Source organism: Raphanus sativus, chromosome 5, assembly GCF_000801105.2.
Source record: "Raphanus sativus cultivar WK10039 chromosome 5, ASM80110v3, whole genome shotgun sequence".
Taxonomy (NCBI): Eukaryota; Viridiplantae; Streptophyta; class Magnoliopsida; order Brassicales; family Brassicaceae; genus Raphanus; species Raphanus sativus.
In genome coordinates, this window is record NC_079515.1 from 4,058,999 (window position 1) to 4,083,418 (window position 24,420).

Genomic DNA, 24,420 nt, shown 5'->3' on the forward strand with positions numbered 1-24,420 from the left:
CTGACTAACGCCAAAACGAATCCAAAAACTAGCATATCTTATATATATATATATATATATATATATTATATATATTATATTATAAATTTAAATAAGATTGACATCTTGTTGTTTAGTAATATACTAAAATCATACCAACCGAACCAAACCAATTTAACAGTAACTAACAAAAAAACAGGTTACCTGAGAACAAATAAACGCGCATTGTTTTATTTTATTGTCTTCTGACGGAAGTAGCCGAAGTGTTTCCAACCAAACCTCAGCTAACATAGTTAGAGACGACGGATAGGAATTTGCATGGTTTTTGATAACACGCAAGTTTATGTCACATTTTTTTTTCTTTTAAAGAGTCTCGGAAGGCATTGTCTAAGGTACTAATTATCATTATAACTTAGAACTCCTGGTGATCATAACTATTTGAAAGAATACTATTACAACATAATCTTTGTTATGTTTATGTGGATTGCAAAAGAAAAAAAACCCCGGACCAGGTTAATTAACTCGAAATGTTTGAGGTTTCACTTTGGCAAATGATCTCACAGACCAACAAAATAAAATATAATCAAACTAAGATAAACTGAACCAAACAAATACATCGTCGCTTGGGCTTTTATATGGTTAATTTCTCTTCGAGTCAAATTATCAATGCATAAACTATATGCAAAAAAACCTTATATGCTATATTCATGATACGATCAGCAACCTAATTATTAATCGTATATTTAGTTGTAGTCACGGCCTAATTTTGGTGCATTATGCCTACAATTTGGAACAGAATTGGTTAAATTTAAACCATTCATTTTTTTTGCCATCCACATAACATTACGTGCACTATTTTATCATAGGAGAGAGATAAATGACGTGTATAATCGTAGTTTCTTCACAACTCTCTATTATATAATACTGACTCATCGAAAAAATTCAACTTAAAAAACATGTATAGTTACGGTAGGTGCAATATTGATAAACTGCCATTGCCTTATAGAGACGAGCCAGTCCAGACCTTTATAACATAAAACGTTACAATCCATTTTCTTCCATCTTCAAACGAGTCAAAAAACTAACATTCGATCAAGCAAACCAAAAGGAAGAGAAGAAATAGAATTGGTGATGGAACAAGCAAAAACGAGCTCGGATTCTGTGGTGTCAGAATTTGAAGGGACAATACTAAAGAACCAAGATCCATTCTCTTACTTCATGCTCGTTGCCTTCGAAGCATCTGGTCTTATTCGTTTCGCCGTCTTGCTATTGCTCTGGCCCGTAATCACACTCCTCGACGTTTTCAGCTACCAAAACGCCGCGCTCAAGCTCATGATCTTTATATCCACGGTCGGTTTACGCGAACCGGAGATCGAATCGGTGGCTAGAGCCGTCCTGCCGAAGTTTTACATGGATGACGTAAGCATGGGCGCATGGAAGGTTTTCAGCTCGTGCAAGAAGAAAGTCGTGGTCACAAGAATGCCTAGAGTTATGGTGGAGATGTTTGCAAAGGAGCATCTCATAGCCGATGAGATCATTGGCTCGGAGCTGATCGTGAACCGGTTTGGTTTTGTCACCGGTTTGATACGTGAAACCGATATCGATCAATCTGTTTTGAACCGCGTCGCTGATTTGTTTGTTGATGGAAGGCCTCGCATAGGTCTTGCAAGACCGGGCAAGACGATTTCTACAACTTTCTTATCGTTATGTGAGGTAAATATTTCATCATTGCATGAAATATATGTAGACAGAAAAAATATACGTAGACAAAAATACTGATTACACTATTTAAAAAAACGATTTAGTTATAATATTACATACTATGAAAATTATCATATAAACGCTTATACATCAAGACAACTACTACATTTTTGATTTTTTTTTGTTTCCACCAGAATATTATTTTAGTTTATTACATAATTTACGAATCTTTTTCTTTGACAAAAAAAGTATTTCATTATATTTTCTATAAATTGTTACCAAAATTAATATTAAATCTTCATATATAGGAGCATATTCATGCACCAATCCCGGAGAATTACAACGACCATAACGAACAACTTGAGCTACGGCCACTTCCGGTGATCTTTCACGACGGACGCCTTGTCAAGCGGCCAACTCCAGCCACCGCTCTCCTTATCCTCATCTGGATCCCATTCGGAATCATTCTCGCCGCCATCCGGATCTTTCTTGGATCCATCCTCCCATTGTGGGCAACACCGTACGTCTCTAAGATATTCGGTGGCCAGATCATCGTCAAAGGCAAGCCTACTCAGCCACCGTCGCACGGAAACTCCGGCGTTCTCTTCGTGTGCACACACAGAACCCTAATGGACCCGGTGGTGTTATCCTATGTGCTGGGACGCAGCATACCAGCTGTTACTTACTCTATCTCGCGCTTATCCGAGATCTTATCTCCCATCCCAACCGTCCGGTTAACGAGAATCCGAGACGTAGACGCCGCGAAGATCAAACAGCAGCTGTCTAAAGGCGATCTAGTTGTTTGTCCCGAGGGAACCACTTGTCGTGAACCGTTCTTGCTAAGGTTCAGCGCGCTTTTCGCCGAGTTAACGGATAGGATCGTTCCGGTTGCTATGAACTATAGAGTCGGATTCTTCCACGCGACCACGGCGAGAGGATGGAAAGGTTTAGACCCGATTTTCTTCTTCATGAACCCGAGGCCGGTTTACGAGGTCACGTTCTTGAACCAGCTTCCTATGGAGGCTACGTGTTCGTCAGGGAAGAGTCCGCATGATGTGGCGAACTATGTTCAGAGGATATTGGCAGCCACGTTAGGGTTCGAGTGCACTAACTTCACGAGGAAGGATAAGTATAGGGTTCTTGCGGGAAACGATGGGACGGTGTCGTATTTATCGTTTCTTGACCAGTTGAAGAAGGTAGTGAGCACTTTCGAGCCTTTTCTCCATTGAAATCAAATTTGTAAACTACTATTCAGTCGATAGTTTCCCTTTTTAGTGTTTTTTTTTCTTTCTTGATTTATTTATGCTTGTGATTTAATGTTTGATTTGAATTTTGTTTTAATAGATGTTTTGTGTTTGTATTTTTGTTTACAAATGTTATTCTTTCTCAGATATGAAACTATAACTCCCCATAACTATTGTTGAATAAGTTGGGGATCAATAGTTTTGTTAATGTGAATTGTTGATTTTTCCCCGAATGTTAATTAATTGGTTGCAAGGACTATTTTTGGTATATTTCTTAATGAGAAATTCTTAGGGGTGAACCTTTAGGTTCACCCAACCAATAGGATTTCGTTATTTCATATTCAGTATCTTTTAGAAAAGGAAACAAAATATTGTCAAGTTTTATTATATTTTTAAAATAAAAATAAAAATAAATAATTAACAATAATAATTGCAAACAAAAACACGTTTAAAAATTATATTTTTAATACCGTCAACCAACACTAAACCCTAAATCCTAAATCCTAAACCCTTGGGTAAACCCTAAACCCTTGGTAAATCCAAAACACTTTGATAAATTCTAAATCCTAGAGTTTAGGATTTATCCAAGGGTTTATGGTTTACCCAAGGGTTTAGGGTTTAGTATTTAGGGTTTAGGGTTTAGTATTTACGGTTTAGTGTTTTGCCGATTGTGTTAAAAGTATATTTTAAAAAAAATCAAAAGATTTAGGATTTATCCAACGGTTTACAATGGGTTTAGGGTTTATGATTTAGGGTTTAGGGTTTAGTGTTTTGTTGACGGTATTTTAAATATAAAATCTTTTTAGCTACTATTATTATTTTCTATTTATTTTTTATTTTAAAAATATAATAAAACTTGACAATATTTTGTTTCCTTTTTTAAAAGATACTGAATATGAAATAACGAAATCCTATTGGTTGGGTGAACCTAAAGATTCACTCTAGGGGTGAACCCAGGTATTTCTCTTTCTTAATTTATCTATTGAGAGTTGCGGTCATCACATTCCATATGTTTTAGTTGGACAAGACTTGGGTTCACCCCCTATAGTGGTGAACCTTCAAATTCACCACCTCTCTAATAACCAATCAAAATGCCAACTAGATTAATGATTAAAAATATTAAATAATTTTTTCAAAAATCAAAATAATTAAAAAAAAAAAATAGTATCAATTTTAATAATGCTAATATAACTATCTAATCCATAAACTCAAACTCTATACCCTAAATCCAAATTCTAAACCCTAAATTCTAAATTATAAACCCAAACTCTATACCTTAAACCCAAATTATATACCCTAAACCTAAACCATAAATTATAAACCCAAAAACCTGAACTCTAAACCCAAATCTATACCCTAAACCCAAATCCTAGACTCTAAACCCAAAACGTAAATACAAAATCCAAACCCTGTACCCTAAATATTTGGATTAATATTGATGTTGTTCTTTTGAAATTTAAGGTTAAGAACTAAATTTTGGATTTAGAGTTTATGATTTGGGTTAGTGTCTAGGGTTTGGGTTTAGGGTCTACAGTTTGGGTTTAGGGTTTATGGTATGGTTTTAGAGTATAGGATTTGGGTTTAGAGTCTATGGTTTGAGTTTATGGTATAACTTTGGGTTTAAAGTTTAGATTTTTTGGTTTATGATTTATGATTTGGGTTTAGGGTTTAAAATTTAGGTTTAGAGTATAGAGTTTGGGTTTAGGGTATAGAGTTTGGGTTTATAATTTAAAATTTAGGGTTTAGAATTTAGATTTAGGGTATATAGTTTGAATTTAGGGATTAAATATTGACATTAGCATTATTAAATATGATATTATTTATTTTTTTAATTATTTTATCATTAATCTACTTGGCACTTTGATTGGTTATTAGGAATGTGGTGAATTTAAAGGTTCACGATAGGGGATGAACCCAAGTCTTGTCCGTTTTAGTTTAAGTGCATTCAAAAAACATTCACTATGTTTATTAATTTAATTTTGAGGTAAACATAAGTTGAATCATTGGAGTCTTAGTATAATATTCATCTATATGTATATCACTCAAATAGTTTGAATCAGATCCCCAATTATCTTCTCTTTTTTTTCTTTCGCTAGTATTAAACACTCTTTTGTGTTACATAAACTAGCTAATGCATGAAAAGGTTAAAGTCATCGGGGCATGATTTACAATTTGGCTCTGATTAGAGAGTCACTGAGGACTCACTCTCACAATCTCAACGTCATTAAGTTCATAATCACATTAGTAAATGAAGTATAAATTGCAATTAGTGTTTTGGTGGGTTCTTTTTATATCAAGACGTATACTGTTATACCAAGATAGTACAAATCGCAATTTATGACACATATGGCTAAAATTATGGGCGCGGGCACACGCACACACATAATTTCGTTTCTGCATAGTAAAATAAATTTCCTCTATAATTTATCTCGGAAAGAAAATAAAAGAGTAAAAATAAATAGTAAAGGCTTGCTGTAATAAAAAAGAAGAAGGGTTAAGAATTAAATAAAATAAATAAATAAATAAGAGTGTGTCGTTATAATTTAATTTTAATTTTATTTTTGCTGCCTATTTTTCGATCGTCTTCCTTCCTTCCACATCTGTTGAGCTGAATCTGGATTCGGTACTTTTGATCTCGATTCTCGAACCTGTGGATTGAATCTCTGAGAAAACATCGGTGAAGCTTTCCCGCGTAATCACTCGCTCTCTCCCTCTCCCTCGTAACTTCGTTTACTTCATTCTAGATTGTTCTTCCGTTACTTCTAGCACTACTACTGCTACTAGGTCTTGAATCCATCTGCACAGATATCTGATCCTTGAGCTCTAAAAAACTTTGTGTTGTTTTCGATTCCAAAATCGGATTAGCTTTTTTCTTCAGCTCCGATTTCGTCTCATGCGATTAAGAAGAAGAAGCTTTATCGCAGATCTCGTCTTCGTCTTCATCGCATACTTTTTTTTTTGGCTGATTATCTTCAGGTTACCTTTTGAGCTCAGCCTAGGGTTAGTGTGTGTACCTTTAGCTACTTTTCGATTCGTTGAATATAGGTAGGGCTTTTCACCTGTTGAATCATAGTTTCTGTGTAATCGAGAGCATCGAATTTGACTTTGGGAATTGGAATATTCTGAATCGTTTCAAGTGTCAGAGCTTATGCGGTAGGATTCCAAATGCTACTTTAGGCACTTAGTGCTTGTGAGATTTTGATTTTACTGTTTCATTCGTTTGCTGATAAAAAAAAATACATGAATACTGCTCTACTGAAATATTAAAAGGTTCTCTTGTTTCTTTCAGGTGGGAGGACCTTGATGTCTAAATTGGTTACTGAGCTTCTGGAGTCTATCTTGCTTTGAATTAAAAAAAAAAAAGAGAAAGAGATGAGTTACACGGGTGAGAGTGATGATCGTATGCACCACCCCAGCATCTATGACGAATCGTTATCATCACCAGCTGGTGATAATAATATCTGCAGAAGCATAGGGAAAGCAAGTGTTCTGAAGAAAGGACCATGGACCTCAACTGAAGACGGGATTTTGATTAATTATGTCAGGAAGCATGGAGAGGGTAACTGGAGTGCTGTGCATAAACTCACTGGCCTGGCCCGTTGTGGCAAAAGCTGTCGTCTCAGGTGGGCTAATCATCTCAGGCCTAACTTGAAGAAAGGAGCATTTAGCCAAGATGAGGAACGGCTCATTGTTCAAATGCACGCCAAGATGGGTAATAAGTGGGCACGTATGGCTGAGCGTGTAAGACCAGAAGAACATTTTGTGGTTGCTACTTGATTATGGTGTGTTCATTTCCTTTATTAATCTTTTTTTTTTCTTTTTTTCTTTTACCAGTTGCCTGGCCGAACAGATAATGAGATAAAGAATTATTGGAACACTCGTATCAAGAGGCGACGCAGAGCAGGCTTACCACTTTACTCTCCTGACATCCACGTTGAAGACCTGGAGTCGAGTGAGGAGTATATCACGACCAATATCACCAGGGTAGATAGGAGAAGACGTCAAGATTGCTTGCTGTTGGGGAATCCCAAAGCTAATGATGATGTCCTGTTTGACGATCTAAATTTTGCTACCAGCTTGTTACCTGGAGCTTCTGACGTATCAGATATGTTCGAGTGCAACATGCTAGTGACTGTTGCAAGTAGTTCCCCGTACGAAAGCTACATGCCACCGATCTTGCCTTCACCAAAGCAACTCCAGGAATCTGGATCTCTGTTTCCCATGTGCAGCAGTAACATAAAGCAAGAACTCCACTCTCCTGAACGTTTTCAGAACGCTGCTCCACAAAAGAGTCCCAGATCTTGCAGTATCTCGCCTTGTGATCCTCCTCCTTACGGAAACCAACATCCATCTGACGTGTTGATTCCAGATAATAGCCATACCTTTACGGATGGCATGCTTCTTACTTCGAAGCCCTTGTTTGGGGCGGTGAAGCTGGAGCTCCCTTCATTCCAATATTCAGAAACTAGTGAATTTGATCAGTGGAAGACGACTACACCGTCACCTCCACACTCAGAAGATCCCCTTGACTCTGTTGATGCCTATATTCAATCTCCGCCACCGTTGGAGATAGAGGAGTCAAGCGACACTGGCCTACTAGATATGTTACTTCACGAGGCCAAGATCAAAACTAGTGCGAAGCGTAGTATGGTGGCTCTCCCCGAGATTCCAATTCCTACGCAACTTAGTGCAGGTGATAATTCACCAGGTGAGATAAAAAGTCACTCGTTGATTGTTATCTTTAGTTGATAATAATGTCTTTGGTGTCTTGTGGCTGAGAGAGTCCCTTTATCACATTTTGTTGAAGATTCTGCAGGAAACGTTGTTGTAAAGACAGAAGAGTTGGATCAGGTCTGGGAACCAAAGAGAGTCCTCGATGTAACACGCCCTGATGTTTTACTTGCATCGAGCTGGCTAGACCAACAAAGCTGTTTCGGGATTGTTAGCGACTCAAGCAGCATGAGTGATGCACTTGCGCTTCTTCTCGGTGGTGGTGAACACATTGAAAACAGTTACGTGACTGTTGAGTCATCATCATCAGGTCAAGCACAACAAGGAGTTGGGTCTTGCACATGGACTAATATGCCTCCTGTTTGGTCCTTGTAACTACGTCACAGTATGATCTTTCTGTATTCTCATGCTACACTTCACTTCCTTTAGACAACTTTACGGTTTGTTATAGTTGAGACTTGAGACAAGATTTTATATGTTATAGTTGAGACTTGAGACAAGATTTTATAAACTTACGGTTTGTTACAGGTTTAGTTTGTAAAATTGACAACTCAAAAACAAATACATAAGATTAGGTGAAAGTATTAAGTTTGTGATAGTGGTTTAACATCTCATGATATCAAGAAGCAAATGAATCATTACATATAATAATAAAAAAGTTTCAAGGTCTTTGATCTGGCAAAGTAATGGTGTGGCCCTCAAGAGGATTACAACCCAAAATTCTCATGGAGCTCCGGTTTAAGATTTTTTAGACACCACCGGTTTTCTTGCTTCTGATGATCTCTTTAAGCTCTGCAAACTTCTTCTTGCACTGAACCACCGTCCTCCCCGGAACAGCAGCAGCTACTCTCTCCCATCTCTGGCTCGTCTCCTTGGGGAATGTCTTCAAAGCCTGAACCAAAGCTCTTTCTTGAACAGCAGACCAACCATCTGCTGTCTCTGAACTACTTCCGCTTGCTTCACCGTTGCTGTCTGAGCTTTGACCAGCAACAGGCTCCTTAGAGGGTGGTTGTTTTACCTTTGCTGTGGCCGGTAGAGACTCTCCGAGCTCCTCTCTTGTGGAGAGAGGGGAAGCGATAGTAGCGGTGGGTTTCCTCTTCTCGAGGAACGAGTCGAATGCTTTGGCAGAGTCTGGTTTTTGGAGAAGAACCGTCTTGGTTGCTTTCAGAATCTCTTCCACGGATCTTCCTGTACCGATGTACTCTGATATAACTTCCCATCTCCGAGATGTCCCCTTTGGGTATTTTATCATTCCTTTTCTCAGCATGTCAATCTCTTCCTTGCTCCACGGCTGTTTCTTCTGAGGGCTCTCTAACACAGAAACTCGCTCACCGTTGGTTTTCTCGCTTTCTTTCTCTTTAGAGTTGGCTGCTTCTTGGTCTCTACTACTGTTGCTGCTGCTGCACCCTTCTTTGATCACCTTAGCCAGTTCCATCCCTTCTTTGTTCCCCATCTTATCACACAGACTCTGCAGCTGCTCCAAGTTAAGCGTCATGCATAGATTCTCTATATCTTCCTCTGAGATGTCGAGCAGACGCTGAGTCAGGACAGGAGCTGAGAGAGCTCTGAGCCGGTTCCGTTCTTTGCGTATCAGCTTCTTCTCCTTCTCCTTAGCTTTCTTCTGCTGCTGTGCAGATTCCACCGCACGCTTTTCCTCCTCTTCTTTTCTCTTTTTCTCTTCCGCAGCAGCTACAGCAGCTTCCTCTTCCTGCTTCTTCTTAGCCATAAGCTTTGCGTCTTTCTTCTGTTGCTTCTCAGCCTTCTCTTCTTCTTTCCTCTTCACGATTCTCGGGTCTTTCCTATACGCATTGTCAACAAGAGTCCGGATCCTAGCGTGCTCCTCCTTTCTAGCTTTAGCCGTTGCTCTAGCGTTCTCCTTCTCCATCCACCTCCTCTCCTCGCGCGAATCAGCTTGCTCGAGATCATGCTCCTCCTCGTCAGGAAACTCTCTCCAGCTCTTGAAAGCGTACCAGAAGTTGTAGAACCTATCAACCTCCTTGAGCTTTGTGTTCTCGTCTCCCAAATCAGTAGGTATACGCTGATTCACCGACCACCTAGCGTTCCTCTTGAAAGCTGGACCAAACACCTTGAAAAAGTCCTGCGGCGCGCAGTCCGTGGGGACCTCGTCGTCAAACTCATCGGTGGAGTCGAATATCCTCCTCTTTAACGGATCCATCAGCACCTCGTAAGCTTCTTGAATCGCTTTGAAGCGAGACTCGATCTCTTCCTTTTTAGCCTCCTTGGCTTCTTCTGTCTCCTCCGCGAGAAGGAGACTAGCCATCTTATCCGGGTGATGCTTCAGCGCGGCTTCGCGGTAGCTTTTCCTGATCTGATCCTCTGTTGCGAGATACCTCAAGTTGCTTAACCCCAGCAACGCGTAGTGGTCTTGCTGCTGCGTACCGGACTTCTTCTTCCCTTTGTTGGAGTACGAGTTGAACGAAGGAACGTATTCCTTCTCTTTATCATCTCCAGCTTTCTTATCGTCGCCTTCGCTGTCAGTGGGTTCCTCCTCTGCACAGCCGTGGAGCTTGAGAGCAGCGGAGTGGAAGGCGTGACCGGCAGGTTCGCGGTTTAAAGCCTTCACGGGAAGAGAATTGGAAGAAGCGTACAACGGTTTTCCATCAACAAGCTCCTCGGAGTATGTAATTAGCTTAACAACGGTAGATTCACTTCTCAGGCTCGGCATGATGAAAAAATGGTTCAGAAGCTGCAACTGCAAATCACGCTGATTTCTGTCAAAAAGATTACATAAATATTGTTAAACTTTGGGTAGCAATTTAAAGGGATCAGGGCCAATATTCATATACATATGTTTAACCTTTCACTAGAAGTAGAGAAAGATAAACTTATATCTATTGCCAAACGCTATGGCTTGAAAAGAAAAAAGATACACAAGCCAAGCCTCAAATCACAATCCCCAACAGATTACAAATTCAAATGATAATAGCAAAAGCAAAGTTGTGAGGGTCATGGCATGCTAAATTAACTGAAATTCAAGACTGTTCTACATCTACATCATGTTTAACACAAAAAGGAAAAAAAAAACGCAAAAGCAAAATATAAGAACTTGACTGGGGAAGAACTAGGCCATACAGACAAAATGATGCAAGTAGCATAGATCCAACAGTTAAAAGCAATAAACAAACTTTGTTACAAATATGTTTTGATCTCTAAAACACAGAACCTCGTATGGTTAGTAAGGCAAAGGATAGTATAAGTTTGTGATTTAGACCCACTTGCCAAGCCCTTGTTATTACAAGACAGAGTAATACAAATCCATTTCAATAAGGATAGGGTTATTACAAGACAGAGTAATAACAAATCCATAGCAGATATAACAAAAAAACCTACTTTTTTCGACTTACGCACACAACCACGAAATGATCTTTTCGATCTTAAGAAACTTAACGAAAAATCTGTTAGCAATCGCAAAAAAAAACAGTGTTGAATCCACTTTTCTTACCAGACACTCCGATCCGTCTGTCGGAAGCCGCTCCGGAGATTACTTTCCGCACGAGCTTCCTCCAACCCGCGGCGGCAGAGAGAGAGAGAGAGAGAAGAAGACGAGTTCAATCTGCGTTCACAGGAAATGGCGGCGGCAACGATTTGCTGATGGGATGGGAGAAGCAAAAGGGCTCTATCAGATTATAACCTGTTTGGTTGTCCGAAAAATAAAAATCTTTTCTTTTTCAATTTTACCATGTCGCAAATAGTTTCGGGCTTAGGCCCATTTATCCAACTATTGGGCCTTAGGATTACAAACTATACGTTTTACCAATCACCGGCGCGCGGAGAAGAAAGCAATGGCAACCGGGAGCCTTGTGCGGCGAGTGGCTTCGACGCCATGGAACGCGCGTCTCCGAGAGCTCGCTTCCCAATCACTCTTCTCCGAATCGATCACACTCTACCGTTCGATGCTCCGTTCAGGCTCCTCCCCGGACGCATTCTCTTACCCTTTCACTCTCAAGTCATGCGCCGCGCTCTCCCTTCCCGCCTCCGGCCAACAGCTCCACTGCCACGTCATCAGATACGGCTGCGTCGCCGAGCCGTTCGTGCTGACCGCTCTGATCTCGATGTACTGCAAATTCGGTTTGGTGGAGGACGCACGGCAAGTGTTCGACGAAAATACTCAATCGCACCATCTCAGCGTCTGTTACAACGCTTTGATATCTGGTTACACTGTAAACTCAAAGGTAGCTGATGCTTTGTCTATGTTTCGGAGGATGAAGGAGATAGGTGTTTCGGTCGATTCGGTTACGATGCTCGGGCTCGTCCCTGTCTGCACGGTTCCTGATTACGTCTGGTTCGGGATGTCTCTTCACGGAGAATGTGTTAAAGAAGGGATAGACTCTGAGTTAGCTGTTTTGAACAGCTTTATCACTATGTACATGAGATGCGGATCGGTGGAGTCTGGGAGGAGGTTGTTCGATGAGGTTCCCGTGAAGGGTTTGATTACATGGAACGCTGTGATCTCTGGGTGTGCGCAGAACGGACTAGCTTACCATGTTCTGGAGCTTTACGAGGAGATGAAATCGTCTGGTGTTCGTCCTGATGCTGTCACGTTGGTTAGTGTTCTGTCGTCTTGCGCTCATCTTGGAGCTCGGGAGGTTGGTCAGGAGGTGGAGAAGTTGGTTGAGGCAGATGGGTTTGTGTCGAATGTGTTTGTTAGCAATGCGTTGATCAGTATGTACGCTAGATGCGGTGATTTGGCGAAGGCGCGGGGTGTTTTCGACGCGATGCCTGTGAGAAGCTTGGTGTCGTGGACCGCTATGATAGGTTGCTATGGGATGCATGGAATGGCTGAGACTGGGGTTAAGCTTTTCGATGATATGATTAAAAGTGGAATAAGACCCGACAAGACGGTGTTTGTGATGGTTTTGTCTACGTGCAGCCATTCGGGTTTGACAAGTAAAGGTTTGGAGTTGTTTGGTGCGATGAAGAGAGAGTATAAGCTGGAGCCTGGTCCTGAACACTACGCTTGTGTAGTTGATCTGCTCGGTAGAGCTGGTCGACTAGATGAAGCCATGGTGTTTATAGAATCGATGCCTATTGAACCGGATGGTGCTGTTTGGGGAGCTCTGTTGGGTGCCTGTAAAATCCACAAGAATGTGGATATGGCAGAGTTGGCTTTTGCGAAGGTGATTGAGTTGGAACCGATGAACATTGGCTACTATGTATTGATGTCGAATATATATACGGAGTCAAAGGATCAAGAAGGAATCTGGAGAATACGGGTGATGATGAGAGAGAGAGGATTCAAGAAAGAGCCCGGGTACAGTTACGTGGAAGACAAGGGAAGGGTTCACTTGTTCTTGGCTGGCGATAGAAGTCATGAGCAAACAGAGGAAGTCTATAGAATGCTGGACGAGCTAGAGACTTCTGTGATGGAGATGGCGGGAAACACGGACTGTGATAGATGCGGAGAGGTTCCGAGCAGCACGCGTGAGCATAGCGAGAGGTTAGCGGTAGCGTTTGCGATACTCAACACTAGTCCAGGGACGGAGATTCTTGTGATAAAGAACCTGAGGGTTTGTGAAGATTGTCATGTGTTCATCAAGATGGTTAGCAAGATTGTAGATCGTAGGTTTGTCGTAAGAGATGCATCACGGTTCCATTATTTCGAAGATGGGCTTTGCTCGTGCAAGGATTACTGGTGATTCTCTCATAGTCTCACAAAGTGTGTACTACTACAGAGGATGTATATAAAAAATGGTTACAGAAGGTTGAAGGTTGCACTCTAACTACAAAAATATTCTTTCAGAAATAAGTTGGTCTTCTACAAAGGGGATGGTTTTCCGAACAATCACCCTCATAGGAGCTCCTGCAAGAAGGAAAAAGATGTGATGAATAACCCACTAAAACCAATGGATCCTTCAGTGTCAACTGAAAATGCACCTTCGTCAGCTTGATCATCTTCGGTACAGACTGCAGCATAATGAGAACCAGCCAACTCCAAAAGGTCAAACTTCCATCTTCCATTGCATTCCTCTGTCTTCTCCAGTGGATTGGCTGTCACTTCAGATGTCTACAGAAAAGTGTCTTTAAGGAAATGAACAGTGGCAACACTTACTTGTGCTCATTTCCAGAATCTAAGTCTAAAAAAACAAACCTTGCAAAGACTGTAGCCTCCCTCTGTTCCAGGCTTAGACTGGATCGTGAAGGTATTAAAAGGTGCAGCGGAGAAGCCTTTCCCTAATGCTTTCACATATGCCTCCTGGATACACACAATCACCACAAGAGCTTCTAACCTTTTTGAGAAGTAACAATTATTTCAGGCTCAAGCGTTATCTGTTATTTGTAGAGACTACCTTAAGAGTCCATAGCTTAATAAATTCCTTTCTCTGAGCTTCTGGATCCAGTATAGTTGCCAAAAAGTTCACTTCATCAGTAGTGTAAAATCTTTTTGCGAATGCTAATACATCATGCTTTATCTTCCTTTCCTTGTCTTCAACATCAATACCAACCTACAACAATAGTAAAACTGAAACTGTTCAAAGACGGCCAATTTTGAACAAAACTAAATGTTATTTGACTAATAAAAGAAGGCTTACCGGAGCATGTACTGTCACCCCACAGGCAATTAATGAATCTGTGTGGGAAATGTTGAAATGCAATGGCTGAACATTGTAGTTCTTACAATTCTGCCAATCTACCTGTATGAAATTCAAACAAGAACAAATGAGTTTCTTGCCCTAACCCCAGACAATGAGACTCTTAGTCTACTCCTAAACAACCATCTCACTCACCTCAGGCTTCCCATACATGTTCTTCTTGAACATCAATGATCCAGGATCGACTGCCTTATTTGTCTGATCTAATAACAAAACCATTATAGTTAATACCCTTCAAACCCACATATTTAAAAACCAATAAGCTCACAAATTCAGTGTTCTTTAACCTTTAAGATGATCAATAATATTTTCAAGAAACAGAAGAGAAGGAACATACATCTGGCAATGGTTGTTCGAACCAAGGTGCGGGCAAGCAGAGCATTCTTCTTGAGCTCATCGCCTCGCATCTGATCAACTCTGTCTTTCTCAATTGGCGAGAGAAATTGAGAGTAGCGTTTTAAAAGAGATGTGCTTTTCACTTCATCTGGTAGTATATACCATAGGTGAGTCTCCCTACGAGATGGAAGTTGCAGAGGAATCAGTGAAGGCAAATCGATAGAGAAACTTCGCTGCATTTGAGACATGACACTGGTTCTCATCAGCTCAGATTAGCAAATTACAGCAATTAACAGGTGATTGATTTCTCCGGCTAATTTACAGCTCAGATTGCATGTTTTACCCTAATCAGCTAGAATTCTGAAATCATAACAGAATCGTACCGAACCAAACTATTTTAATCCGAGCAATTTTACTTAATTCGGTTTACAGTAGAAAATCTAAAAATTAATATACCATCGAACATGAATCTAATAGGACAGTTCAGAGTGTACAGTCAGACGTGTATTCTCATAGAATGATAGAATTGTCGGCTGTAAAATCGTCTTTGTAATATTTTCATCGTTGTAATAGCATAATTAATCGATAATAATCGATTCAGACGTTCAAAAAAATAATTTTCTCCAATTTTCCACCATAAATTATGACACAATTTGATAAGATTATAAAATAAATAATATTTTGAAAACTCACAGATAAATATAAAATTTTATTAAAATCATAAGTTAATAATTATTATATATAAAAAATTATATAGACATACACAAAACTTTCTGATGTTTATCATTTTTAAAAATAAATTTCATTTCTAATTTTAGTTATAATCTTATCTAACTACATATAAAAATGAATTTATATTTGATAATATGTAATCATCATACATAAAATACATCAATAATCTAATAAAAATAGTCAAAATATATAGCTATACACTTTAGTCAATATATAGTATCATAAATAAAATATTATTTTCAGTTTTATACACTAAAATATTTTTTTTAAAATAAAAAAATACAAAATAATATTTTAAAATTAATAACTCTATAAATTAATAATTTCTTGAAATCTCAACATCATTGATTTATAGAGCTTCTGCTGTATTTTAGCTCCTCTTTTGTTAGTTAAATAAAACAGAAGGCTGACTTCTAGCCTTCTAGCTAGTCATATTTTGTTACAATAAAAGAGAAAAGGGTAACCAAAAGAATTAAGAGAAATATTATATTCTTTTAACATTCCTAACTTTTTATTATTTACGAGGAATAGGCTTTTTAAATTCTTTTTATTGTAGATAGAAATAGAATAAAATGTTATTTTATCAAATTTGGTAAAAAAATAATCATTACTCATCACTTTTGTTTTAAACTAATGTATTCTAAACTATCTTTCATGATATATAAGAATCATTCTAATTTTTTAATATTTAATTTATTAAAATTCCATTAATTTACTGCCTAGATTAGTGGAATAAACATTATAAAATCTTCATTATCTAGAGAAAAGGAGACAACAGAGATTCAAAACTCTTTGACCATCATCTTATGTTAGTACTCGATGAAACTATACACTAAAACCAGATTTTCATATTTTTGAAAATTTTCCGAAATCCGTTGGTTAACCCCTTCTAAAATAATGAGTTTTCAGTAAATGCTCTATGTAATGAAGTTTATACACTTCACTTTTGTTTTAAAAATTTCAAACCACATTCTACATTTGAATTAATGTATTCTAAAGTCTCTTTCATGGTATATATGAATCACTCTAATTTTTTAATATTTAGTTTAGTAAAATTTCATATACTGCCTAGATTAGTAGAATTACCATTATCAAATCTTCATTATCTGGAGAAGTAGACTGCAAATGTTCTAAACTCTTTGACCATCATCTTATACCAGTGTTCGATGAAACTATACACTAAAACTAGATTTTCATATTTTTGAATGTTTTTCCAGAATTCATGGGTAAATACTCTATATATTAAAGTTTATACTCTTCACTTTAATTTAAAAAATCCAAACGACATTCTCCATTTGAATTAATGTATTCTAAACTATATTTCATGGTATGTAGAAATCATTCTAAATTTTTAATATTTAGTTTACTAAAATTTCATATACTGCCTAGATTAGTGCATTATAAAATCTTCATTATCTAGAGAAATGGAGACAACAGATGTTCTAAACTCTTTGACCATCATCTTATGTCAGTTCTCGATCAAACTATACATTAAAATCAGATTTTCATATTTTTAAAAATTTTCCAAAATCCGTGGATTAACCCCTTCTAAAATAATGAATTTTCAGTAAATTTTCTATATACTCAAGTTTATACTCTTCACCTTTGTTTTAAAATTTCAAACCACATTCTACATTTGAATTAGTGTATTATAAACTATCTTTCATGGTATATAGGCATCATTCTAATTTTTAAATATTTCGTTTACTTAAATTTCATATACTGCCTAAATTAGTGAAATTACCATTATCAAATCTTCATTATTTAGAGAAACCGAGACAACAAATGTTATATACCTCTTTGACCGTCATCTTATGTTAGTTCTCGATGAAATATACACTAAAACTTGATTTTCATATTTTTGATTTTTTTTTCAAAATCCGTGGGTTGACCTGATATTCGTGTTCACGCACACCAACTAACCTAATGTGCACACTACCACAATCGAATGGTATGTCGATGTAGCACTATAGGATCGAATCCACAGAGACCAACTATTACACTTTATTTCTATGGGATCAAAATCAAGCTAAGACAAATATGGGGTTTTGATTGATTTGGTAACGTGAGGAACAAGTAAAGTAAATGATTGCAAAGAGTAAATTCAAATTAAAGAGAAGCCAGCCTAGGGTTACTTCATCGGGTGTTAATACTTGTGAGCTAAACAATTATTCAAGTGCTAATAAGAACAGTCTAGAACTCGGATCACTCAAGTAGAACAGTCCACTGTCGTGGTACTGCTCCCTATGCTGATCGATCTCACCGTCTAACTGTCGTTGAGGTGAGAAGCGACAACAAGCAATAGAGATCAAGTCCGATAGGTTCACAGAACACCCTAATATCTACTTTCGCTGATTAGGGATGCAATGCTCATTCAAAACAGATCTAGCAACCTAAGCACTTTTGATGATCAGATTAAACCTATGATCTAACATTAAGCGGCCAGTTTAATGCAAGCAATAAGAACAGTTATGAATGAAGACAATCAATGGATTCACTTATCTATGTTTAGCTCACGAAATCAACACCCTAGAACCCTAGACAAGCTAGCCGACTACTCAGCCATGAACAGAGAAAACATAGAGTTCATAGATGAATAATACTGCATAAATATAACAGAAACAAAGAGAGGGTTCAGGATAATCTTCTCTATGGAGAGAGAGATGGAGCCTTCTCCCTTTACAATAAGCAATTCCAATAAATCTCAAAGTCTCCAATGGTTTCTTGTGTCTAGAATAGCGTAGAATGATAATGAGAAAACAGAAAATATGATATATCAAAAGCCACAGGCGGCCAGAGAGAAAAAGAGGATAATTAGGGCAAATCCCGAGATGTTGTATTTTCCTTATTCGTCGGGAACAACCGCGGGATCACTCCGTCTGCTTGTTCCGCTTGATCGGGAACAGTCATCAGACTGTTCTGCGTGAAAATCACCAAACTGCACTGTTTTCTGCTTCTTTTGTTCCAGCAGGTCCATCTCCCATCCAGTGCAACTCCAGCCCTGTAATGACTCGAAAAGGACTAGAAAGACTCGATAAAGACTTGAAAACCAATTAGAAAACATATATACAGTGATGTATAAAACACCATATATCATGACCCCTTCAAAAATATTGAGCTTTCAGTAAATGCTCTATATACTGAAGTTTATACTCTTCACTTTAGTTCAAAAGTTTCAAACCATATTCTACATTTGAATTAATGTATTCTAAACTATCTTTCATGGTATATAGGAATCATTCTAATTTTTTAACATTTAGTTTACTTAAATTTCATATAATGCCTACATTTGTGGAATTAACATTAGAAAATCTTCACTATCTAGAGAAACAGAGAAAACAGAGCTTCCAAACTCTTTGACCATCATCTTATGTTAGTTCTCGTTGAAAACATACAGTAAAACCATATTTTCATATTTATGAATTTTATTCAAAATCTGTGGGTTAACCCCTTTTAAAATAATGAGTTTTCGGTAAATACTCTAAATACTGAAGTTTATACTCTTCACTTTTGTTTAAAAATTTCAAACCACATTCTACATTTGAATTAATGTATTCTAAACTATCTTTCATGGTATATAGGAATCATTCTAATTTTTTAATATTTAGTCTAGTAGAATTTCAAATACTGCATAGATCAATGAAATTAACATTATAAAATCTCCATTATCTAGAGAAACGGAGACTACAAAGGTTCTAAACCTATTTGACCATCATCTTATGTCAATTTTCAATGAAATTCTACACTAAAACCAGATTTTCATATATATTTTTTTTCAAAATCCGTGGGTTAACCTCTTTGAAAGTATTGAGTTTTTGGTAAATGCTCTATATATTGAAGTTTATACTCTTAACTTTAATTTAATATAGTATTCTTCGCTGCAATTGCGACATAACGCTGGTTCTCATCAGTTCAGATTAGCAATTACAGCAATCACGGTGATTTCCCCGGCTAATTTACGGTGAGTCGGTGACGGAGGTCAGATGCATATTACTCTAATCAGCTATAATTATGAAATTATAACAGAATCGTACCAAACCAAACTATTTTTATCCGACCGATTTTGCTTAATTCGGTTTACAGTAGAAAATCTAAAAATTAATATTTGGTAAATTAACAAGATAAATTAATAAATTTCTCCAATTTTCCACCATAAATTATAACACAATTTGATAAGATTTTAAAATAAATAATATTTTGAAAACTCACAGATAAATATATAATTTTATTAAAATCATAAGTTAATAATTATTATATATAAAAAAATATATAGACATACACAAAACTTTTTTGATGTTTATCATTTTTAAAAATAAATTTCATTTCTAATTTTATTTATAACCTTATCTAACTACATATAAAATTGAATTTATATTTGATAATATGTAATCATCATACATAAAATACATCAATAATCTAATAAAAATAGTCAAATATATATCTATACACTTTAGTCAATATATAGTATCATAAATAAATTATTATTTTCAGTTTTATACACAAAAATATTTTTTAAAAATAAAAATACAATTTTTTTTTAGTATTTAGTTTAATTAAATTTCATATACTGCCTAGATTTGTGGAATTAGCATTATAAAATCTTTATTATCTAGAGAAACAGAGACTACAAAGGTTCTAAACTCTTTGACCATCATCTTATGTCAGTGCTCGATGAAGCTATACACTAAAATTAGATTTTCATATTTTTGAAACCTCCTTTAAAAATATTGTGTTTTCGGTAAATGTTCTATATACTGAAGTTTATATTATTCACTTTATTTTAAAATTTACAAACCACATTCAACATTTGAATTAATGTATTCTAAACAATCTTTCATGGTATATAAGAATCATTCTAATTTTTTAGTATTTAGTTTAATTTAATTTCATATACTGCCTAGATTTGTGGAATTAGCATTATAAAATCTTCATTATCTAGAAAAACAGAGACAACATATGTTCTAAACTCTTTGACCATCATCTTATGTTAGTGCTGGATGAAACTATACACTAAAATCATATTTTCATATTTTTGAAATTTTTCCAAAATCCGTGGGTTAACCCCTTCTAAAATAATGAGTTTTCGGCAAATGTTCTATATACTAAAGTTTATACTCTTCACTTTTGTTTAAAAATTTCAAACCACATTCAACATTTGAATTAATGTATTCTAAACTATCTTTCATGGTATATAGGAATCATTCTAAATTTTTAATATTTAGTTTACTAAAATTTCATATATTGACTAGATTAGTAGAATTAGTATTATAAAATCTTCATTATCTAGAGAAACGAATACAACATACGTTTTAAACTCTTTGACCATCATCTTATGTTAGTTCTCGATGAAAATATACACTAAAACCATATTTTTATATTTTTCAAAAAATTTCAAAATCCATGGGTTAACCTTTTTCAAAATAATGAATTTTTGGTAAATCCTCTATATACTGAAGTTTATACTCTTCACTTTTGTTTAATAATTTTAAACCAAATTCTACATTTGAATTAATGTATTCTAAACTATCTTTCATGGTATATAGGAATCATTCTAATGTTTAATATTTAGTTTAGTAGTATTTCATATACTACCTATATCAATAAAATTAGCATTATAAAATCTTCATTATCTAGAGAAACGGAGACTATAAAGGTTCTAAACCTCTTTGACCATCATCTTATGTCAGTTCTCAATGAAACTTTACACTAAAACCAGATTTTCATATTTTTTTTTCAAAATCTGTGGGTTAACCCCTTCAAAAATATTGATTTTCGGTAAATCCTCTATATATTGAAGTTTATACTCTTCACTTTTGTTTAAAAATTCCAAACCACATTCTTCAATTGAATAATTTATTCTAAACTATCTTTCATGCTATATAGGAATTATTCTAATTTTTTAATATTAAGTTTACTAAACAAAGACAACATAGGTTCGAAACTCTTTGACCATCATCTTATGTTAGTACTCGATGAAATTATACACTAAAACCATATTTTCATATTTTTGATATTTTTTTCAAAATCCGTGGGTTAACTGCTTTTAAAATAATGAGTTTTCAGTAAATCCTCTATGTACTGAAGTTTATACTCTTCACTTTTGTTAAAAAAATTCAAACAACATTCAACATTTGAATTAATGTATTCTAAACTATCTTTCATGGTATATAAGAATCATTCTAATTTTTAATATTTAGTTTAGTAGAATTTCATATACTGCCTATATCAATGGAATTAACATTATAAAATCTTCATTATCTAGAGAAACGTAGACTACAAAGGTTCTAAACTTCTTTGACAATCATCTTATGTCAGTTTTCAATGAAACTCAACACTAAAACCAGATTTTCATATTTTTGAATTTTTTTCAAAATTTGTGGGTTAACCACTTCAAAATATTGATTTTCGGTAAATCCTCTATATACTGAAGTTTATACTCTTCAATTTTGTTTAAAAATTTCAAACCACATTCTTCATTTGAATTAATGTATTCTAAAATATTTTTCATGCTATATAGGAATCATTCTAATTTTTTAATATTTTGTTTACTAATAAAATTTCATATACTGCATAGATTAGTGGACATAGCATTATATAATCTTCACTATCTAGAGAAATAAAGAGTACAAAAGTTCTAACTCTTTGAGCATCATCTTATATCAGTGATAGATGAAACTATACACTAAAATTAGATTTTCATATTTTGAAATTATTTCGAAATTCGTGGGTGAACCCCCCTTTTAAAATATTGAGTTTTCAGTAAAGTTCTATATACTGAAGTTTATACTCTTCACTTTAGTTTAAAAAGTTCAAACCACATTCTACATTTGAATTAATGTATTCTAAACCATATTTCATGGTATATAGGAATCATTCTAATTTTTTAATATTTAGTTTAGTAGAATTTCATATATTGCCTAGATCAATAGAATTAGCATTATAAAATCTTCATTATCTAGAGAAAAAGAGACTACAAAGGTTCTAAACCTCTTTGACAATCATCTTATGTCAGTTTTCAATGAAACTCAACACTAAAACCAGATTTTTATATTTTTGATTTTTTTTCAAAATCTATGGGTTAACCCCTTCAAAAATATTGATTTTCGATAAATCCTCTATATACTAAAGTTTATACTTTTCAATTTTGTTTAAAAATTTCAAACCACATTCTTCATTTGAATTAATGTATTCTAAAATATCTTTCATGCTATATAGGAATCATTCTAATTTTTGAATATTTTGTTTACTAAAATTTCATATACTGCCTAGATTAGTGGAATTAGCATTATAAAATCTTTATTATCTAGAGAAACAAAGACTACAATGGTTCTAACTCTTTGACCATCATCTTATGTCAGTACTAGATGGAACTATACACTAAAATTAGATTTTCATATTTTTGAAATTATTTCAAAATCCGTGGGTGAACCCACTTTAAAAATATTGAGTTTTCGGTAAATATTTTATATATTGAAGTTTATACTCTTCAATTTAGGTTAAAATTTTCAAATCACATTCTACATTTGAATTAATGTATTCTAAACTATCTTTAATGGTATATAGGAATCATTCTAATTTTTTAGTATTTAGTTTACTTAAATTTCATATACTGCCTAGTTTTGTGGAATTAGCACTATAAAATCTTCTTTATCTAGAGAAATAGAGACAAAAGAGGTTCTAAACTCTTTGACCATCGTCATATGTTAGTTCTCGATGAAACTATACACTAAAATCAGATTTCCATATTTTTGAAATTTTTCCAAAATCCGTGGGTTAACCCTTTCTAAAATAATGAGTTTTCGGTAAATGCTATATATACTAAAGTTTATACTCTTCACTTTTGTTTAAAAATTTCAAACCACATTCAACATTTGAATTAATGTATGCTAAACTATCTTTCATGGTATATAGGAATCATTCTAATTTTTAATATTTAGTTTAGTATAATTTCATATACTGCCTAGATCAATGGAATTAGCATTATAAAATTTTCATTATCTAGAGAAACGCAGACTACAAAGGTTCTAAACCTCTTTGACCATCATTTTATGTCAGTTTTCAATGAAACTCTACACTAAAACCAGATTTTATATTTTTGAATTTTTTTTCGGCAAATCCTCTATATACTGAAGTTTATACTCTTCAATTTTGTTAAAATTTAAAAACTACATTCTTCATTTGAATTAATGTATTCTAAACTATCTTTCATGCTAAATAGAAATCATTCTAATTTGTTAATATTTAGTTTACTAAAATTTTATATACTGCCTAGATTAGTGGGATTAACATTATAAAATCTTCATTATCTAGAGAAACAAAGACTACAAAGGTTCTAAACTTTTTGACAATCATCTTATGTCAGTGCTCGTTGAAACTATACACTAAAATTAGATTTTCATATTTTTAAAAAAAATTCAAAATCCGTGGGTGAATCCCCTTAAAAATATTGAGTTTGCGGTAGATGTTCTATATACCGAAGTTTATACTCTTCACTTTTGTTTAAAATTTTCAAATCACATTCAACATTTGAATTAATGTATTTTAAAATATCTTTCATGGTATATATGAATCATTCTAAATTTTTAATATTCAGTTTACTAAAATTTTATATACTGACTAGATTATTGAAATTAGTACTATAAAATCTTAATTATCTAGAGAAACGAAGACAACATAGTTTCTAAACTCTTTGACCATCATCTTATTTTAGTTCTCGATGAAAATATACACTAAAGCCATATTTATATTTTTGAAAAAAATTCAAAATCAGTGGCTAACCCTTTTAAAATAATGAATTTTTGGTAAATCTTCTATATACTGAACTTTATACTCTTCACTTTTGTTTAAAAATTTTCATTATCTAGTTAAACGGAGTTTACAAAGGTTCTAAACCTCTTTGACCATCATCTTATGTCAGTTCTCAATGAAACTTTACACTAAAACCATATTTTCATATTTTTATTTTTTTTTTCAAAATCCGTGGGTTAACCCCTTCAAAAATATTGATTTTTCGGTAAATCCTCTATATACTGAAGTTTATACTCTTCACTTTTGTTTAAAAATTTCAAACCACATTCTTCAATTGA

At 35.0% G+C, this 24,420-nt stretch overlaps 5 protein-coding genes across 12 annotated transcripts; 3 read left to right on the plus strand and 2 right to left on the minus strand.

The window, feature by feature from the left end:
• The first annotated feature begins 967 nt into the window (after nt 1-967).
• LOC108859236 (glycerol-3-phosphate acyltransferase 5) lies at nt 968-3,071 on the plus strand. Its single transcript, XM_018633122.2, has 2 exons — nt 968-1,692; nt 1,989-3,071. Exons 1-2 carry the CDS (start codon nt 1,111-1,113, stop codon nt 2,907-2,909), a joined length of 1,503 nt encoding a protein of 500 aa, XP_018488624.2. The 5' UTR covers nt 968-1,110; the 3' UTR covers nt 2,910-3,071.
• A 2,401-nt stretch (nt 3,072-5,472) lies between these two features.
• LOC108862100 (transcription factor MYB65-like) lies at nt 5,473-8,182 on the plus strand. Of its 4 annotated transcripts, none has more exons than XM_056986190.1 (4): nt 5,473-5,616; nt 6,214-6,665; nt 6,759-7,632; nt 7,732-8,182. In XM_056986190.1, the coding sequence occupies exons 2-4, from the start codon at nt 6,297-6,299 to the stop codon at nt 8,028-8,030; spliced, it is 1,542 nt and encodes a 513-aa protein (XP_056842170.1). In that variant the 5' UTR covers nt 5,473-5,616; nt 6,214-6,296; the 3' UTR covers nt 8,031-8,182. The 4 variants fall into 4 exon arrangements, with proteins under 4 accessions (XP_056842170.1, XP_056842171.1, XP_056842172.1 ...); XM_056986191.1 differs by having other exon boundaries at nt 7,741-8,182; XM_056986192.1 differs by having other exon boundaries at nt 6,759-7,617.
• Nucleotides 8,183-8,198: 16 nt separating this feature from the next.
• LOC108862099 (uncharacterized) lies at nt 8,199-11,292 on the minus strand. 2 transcript variants are annotated; one of them, XM_018636134.2, is made up of 2 exons: nt 11,119-11,292; nt 8,199-10,368 (listed from the first exon to the last, which is right to left on the minus strand). In XM_018636134.2, the coding sequence occupies exon 2, from the start codon at nt 10,339-10,341 to the stop codon at nt 8,404-8,406; it is 1,938 nt and encodes a 645-aa protein (XP_018491636.2). In that variant the 5' UTR covers nt 10,342-10,368; nt 11,119-11,292; the 3' UTR covers nt 8,199-8,403. The 2 variants fall into 2 exon arrangements, with proteins under 2 accessions (XP_018491636.2, XP_018491635.2); XM_018636133.2 differs by having other exon boundaries at nt 8,199-10,387.
• A 127-nt stretch (nt 11,293-11,419) lies between these two features.
• On the plus strand, nt 11,420-14,000 carry LOC108856188 (putative pentatricopeptide repeat-containing protein At3g11460, mitochondrial). Its single transcript, XM_018629935.2, has one exon. It carries the CDS (start codon nt 11,459-11,461, stop codon nt 13,310-13,312), a length of 1,854 nt encoding a protein of 617 aa, XP_018485437.1. The 5' UTR covers nt 11,420-11,458; the 3' UTR covers nt 13,313-14,000.
• On the minus strand, nt 13,287-14,950 carry LOC108856189 (uncharacterized). 4 transcript variants are annotated; one of them, XM_018629937.2, is made up of 7 exons: nt 14,604-14,949; nt 14,402-14,469; nt 14,207-14,308; nt 13,964-14,119; nt 13,765-13,869; nt 13,551-13,680; nt 13,287-13,476 (listed from the first exon to the last, which is right to left on the minus strand). In XM_018629937.2, exons 1-7 carry the CDS (start codon nt 14,863-14,865, stop codon nt 13,397-13,399), a joined length of 903 nt encoding a protein of 300 aa, XP_018485439.1. In that variant the 5' UTR covers nt 14,866-14,949; the 3' UTR covers nt 13,287-13,396. The 4 variants fall into 4 exon arrangements, with proteins under 4 accessions (XP_018485439.1, XP_018485442.1, XP_018485438.1 ...); XM_018629940.2 differs by having other exon boundaries at nt 14,402-14,464; nt 14,604-14,814; XM_018629936.2 differs by having other exon boundaries at nt 13,287-13,680; nt 14,604-14,950.
• Nucleotides 14,951-24,420: the final 9,470 nt, after the last annotated feature.

Coding starts and splice junctions, on each gene's coding strand:
- LOC108859236 (XM_018633122.2), top strand. CDS start 1,111: ATGGAACAAGCAAAAACGAGCTCGGATTCTGTGGTGTCAGAATTTGAA. Junction 1,693..1,988: donor CTTTCTTATCGTTATGTGAG/GTAAATATTTCA, acceptor CTTCATATATAG/GAGCATATTCATGCACCAAT.
- LOC108862100 (XM_056986190.1), top strand. CDS start 6,297: ATGAGTTACACGGGTGAGAGTGATGATCGTATGCACCACCCCAGCATC. Junction 6,666..6,758: donor GGGCACGTATGGCTGAGCGT/GTAAGACCAGAA, acceptor TTCTTTTACCAG/TTGCCTGGCCGAACAGATAA. Junction 7,633..7,731: donor TGCAGGTGATAATTCACCAG/GTGAGATAAAAA, acceptor ATTTTGTTGAAG/ATTCTGCAGGAAACGTTGTT.
- LOC108862099 (XM_018636134.2), bottom strand. CDS start 10,341: ATGCCGAGCCTGAGAAGTGAATCTACCGTTGTTAAGCTAATTACATAC.
- LOC108856188 (XM_018629935.2), top strand. CDS start 11,459: ATGGCAACCGGGAGCCTTGTGCGGCGAGTGGCTTCGACGCCATGGAAC.
- LOC108856189 (XM_018629936.2), bottom strand. CDS start 14,865: ATGAGAACCAGTGTCATGTCTCAAATGCAGCGAAGTTTCTCTATCGAT. Junction 14,120..14,206: donor GGGTGACAGTACATGCTCCG/GTAAGCCTTCTT, acceptor CTATTGTTGTAG/GTTGGTATTGATGTTGAAGA. Junction 13,870..13,963: donor TTAAGCTATGGACTCTTAAG/GTAGTCTCTACA, acceptor GTGTGTATCCAG/GAGGCATATGTGAAAGCATT.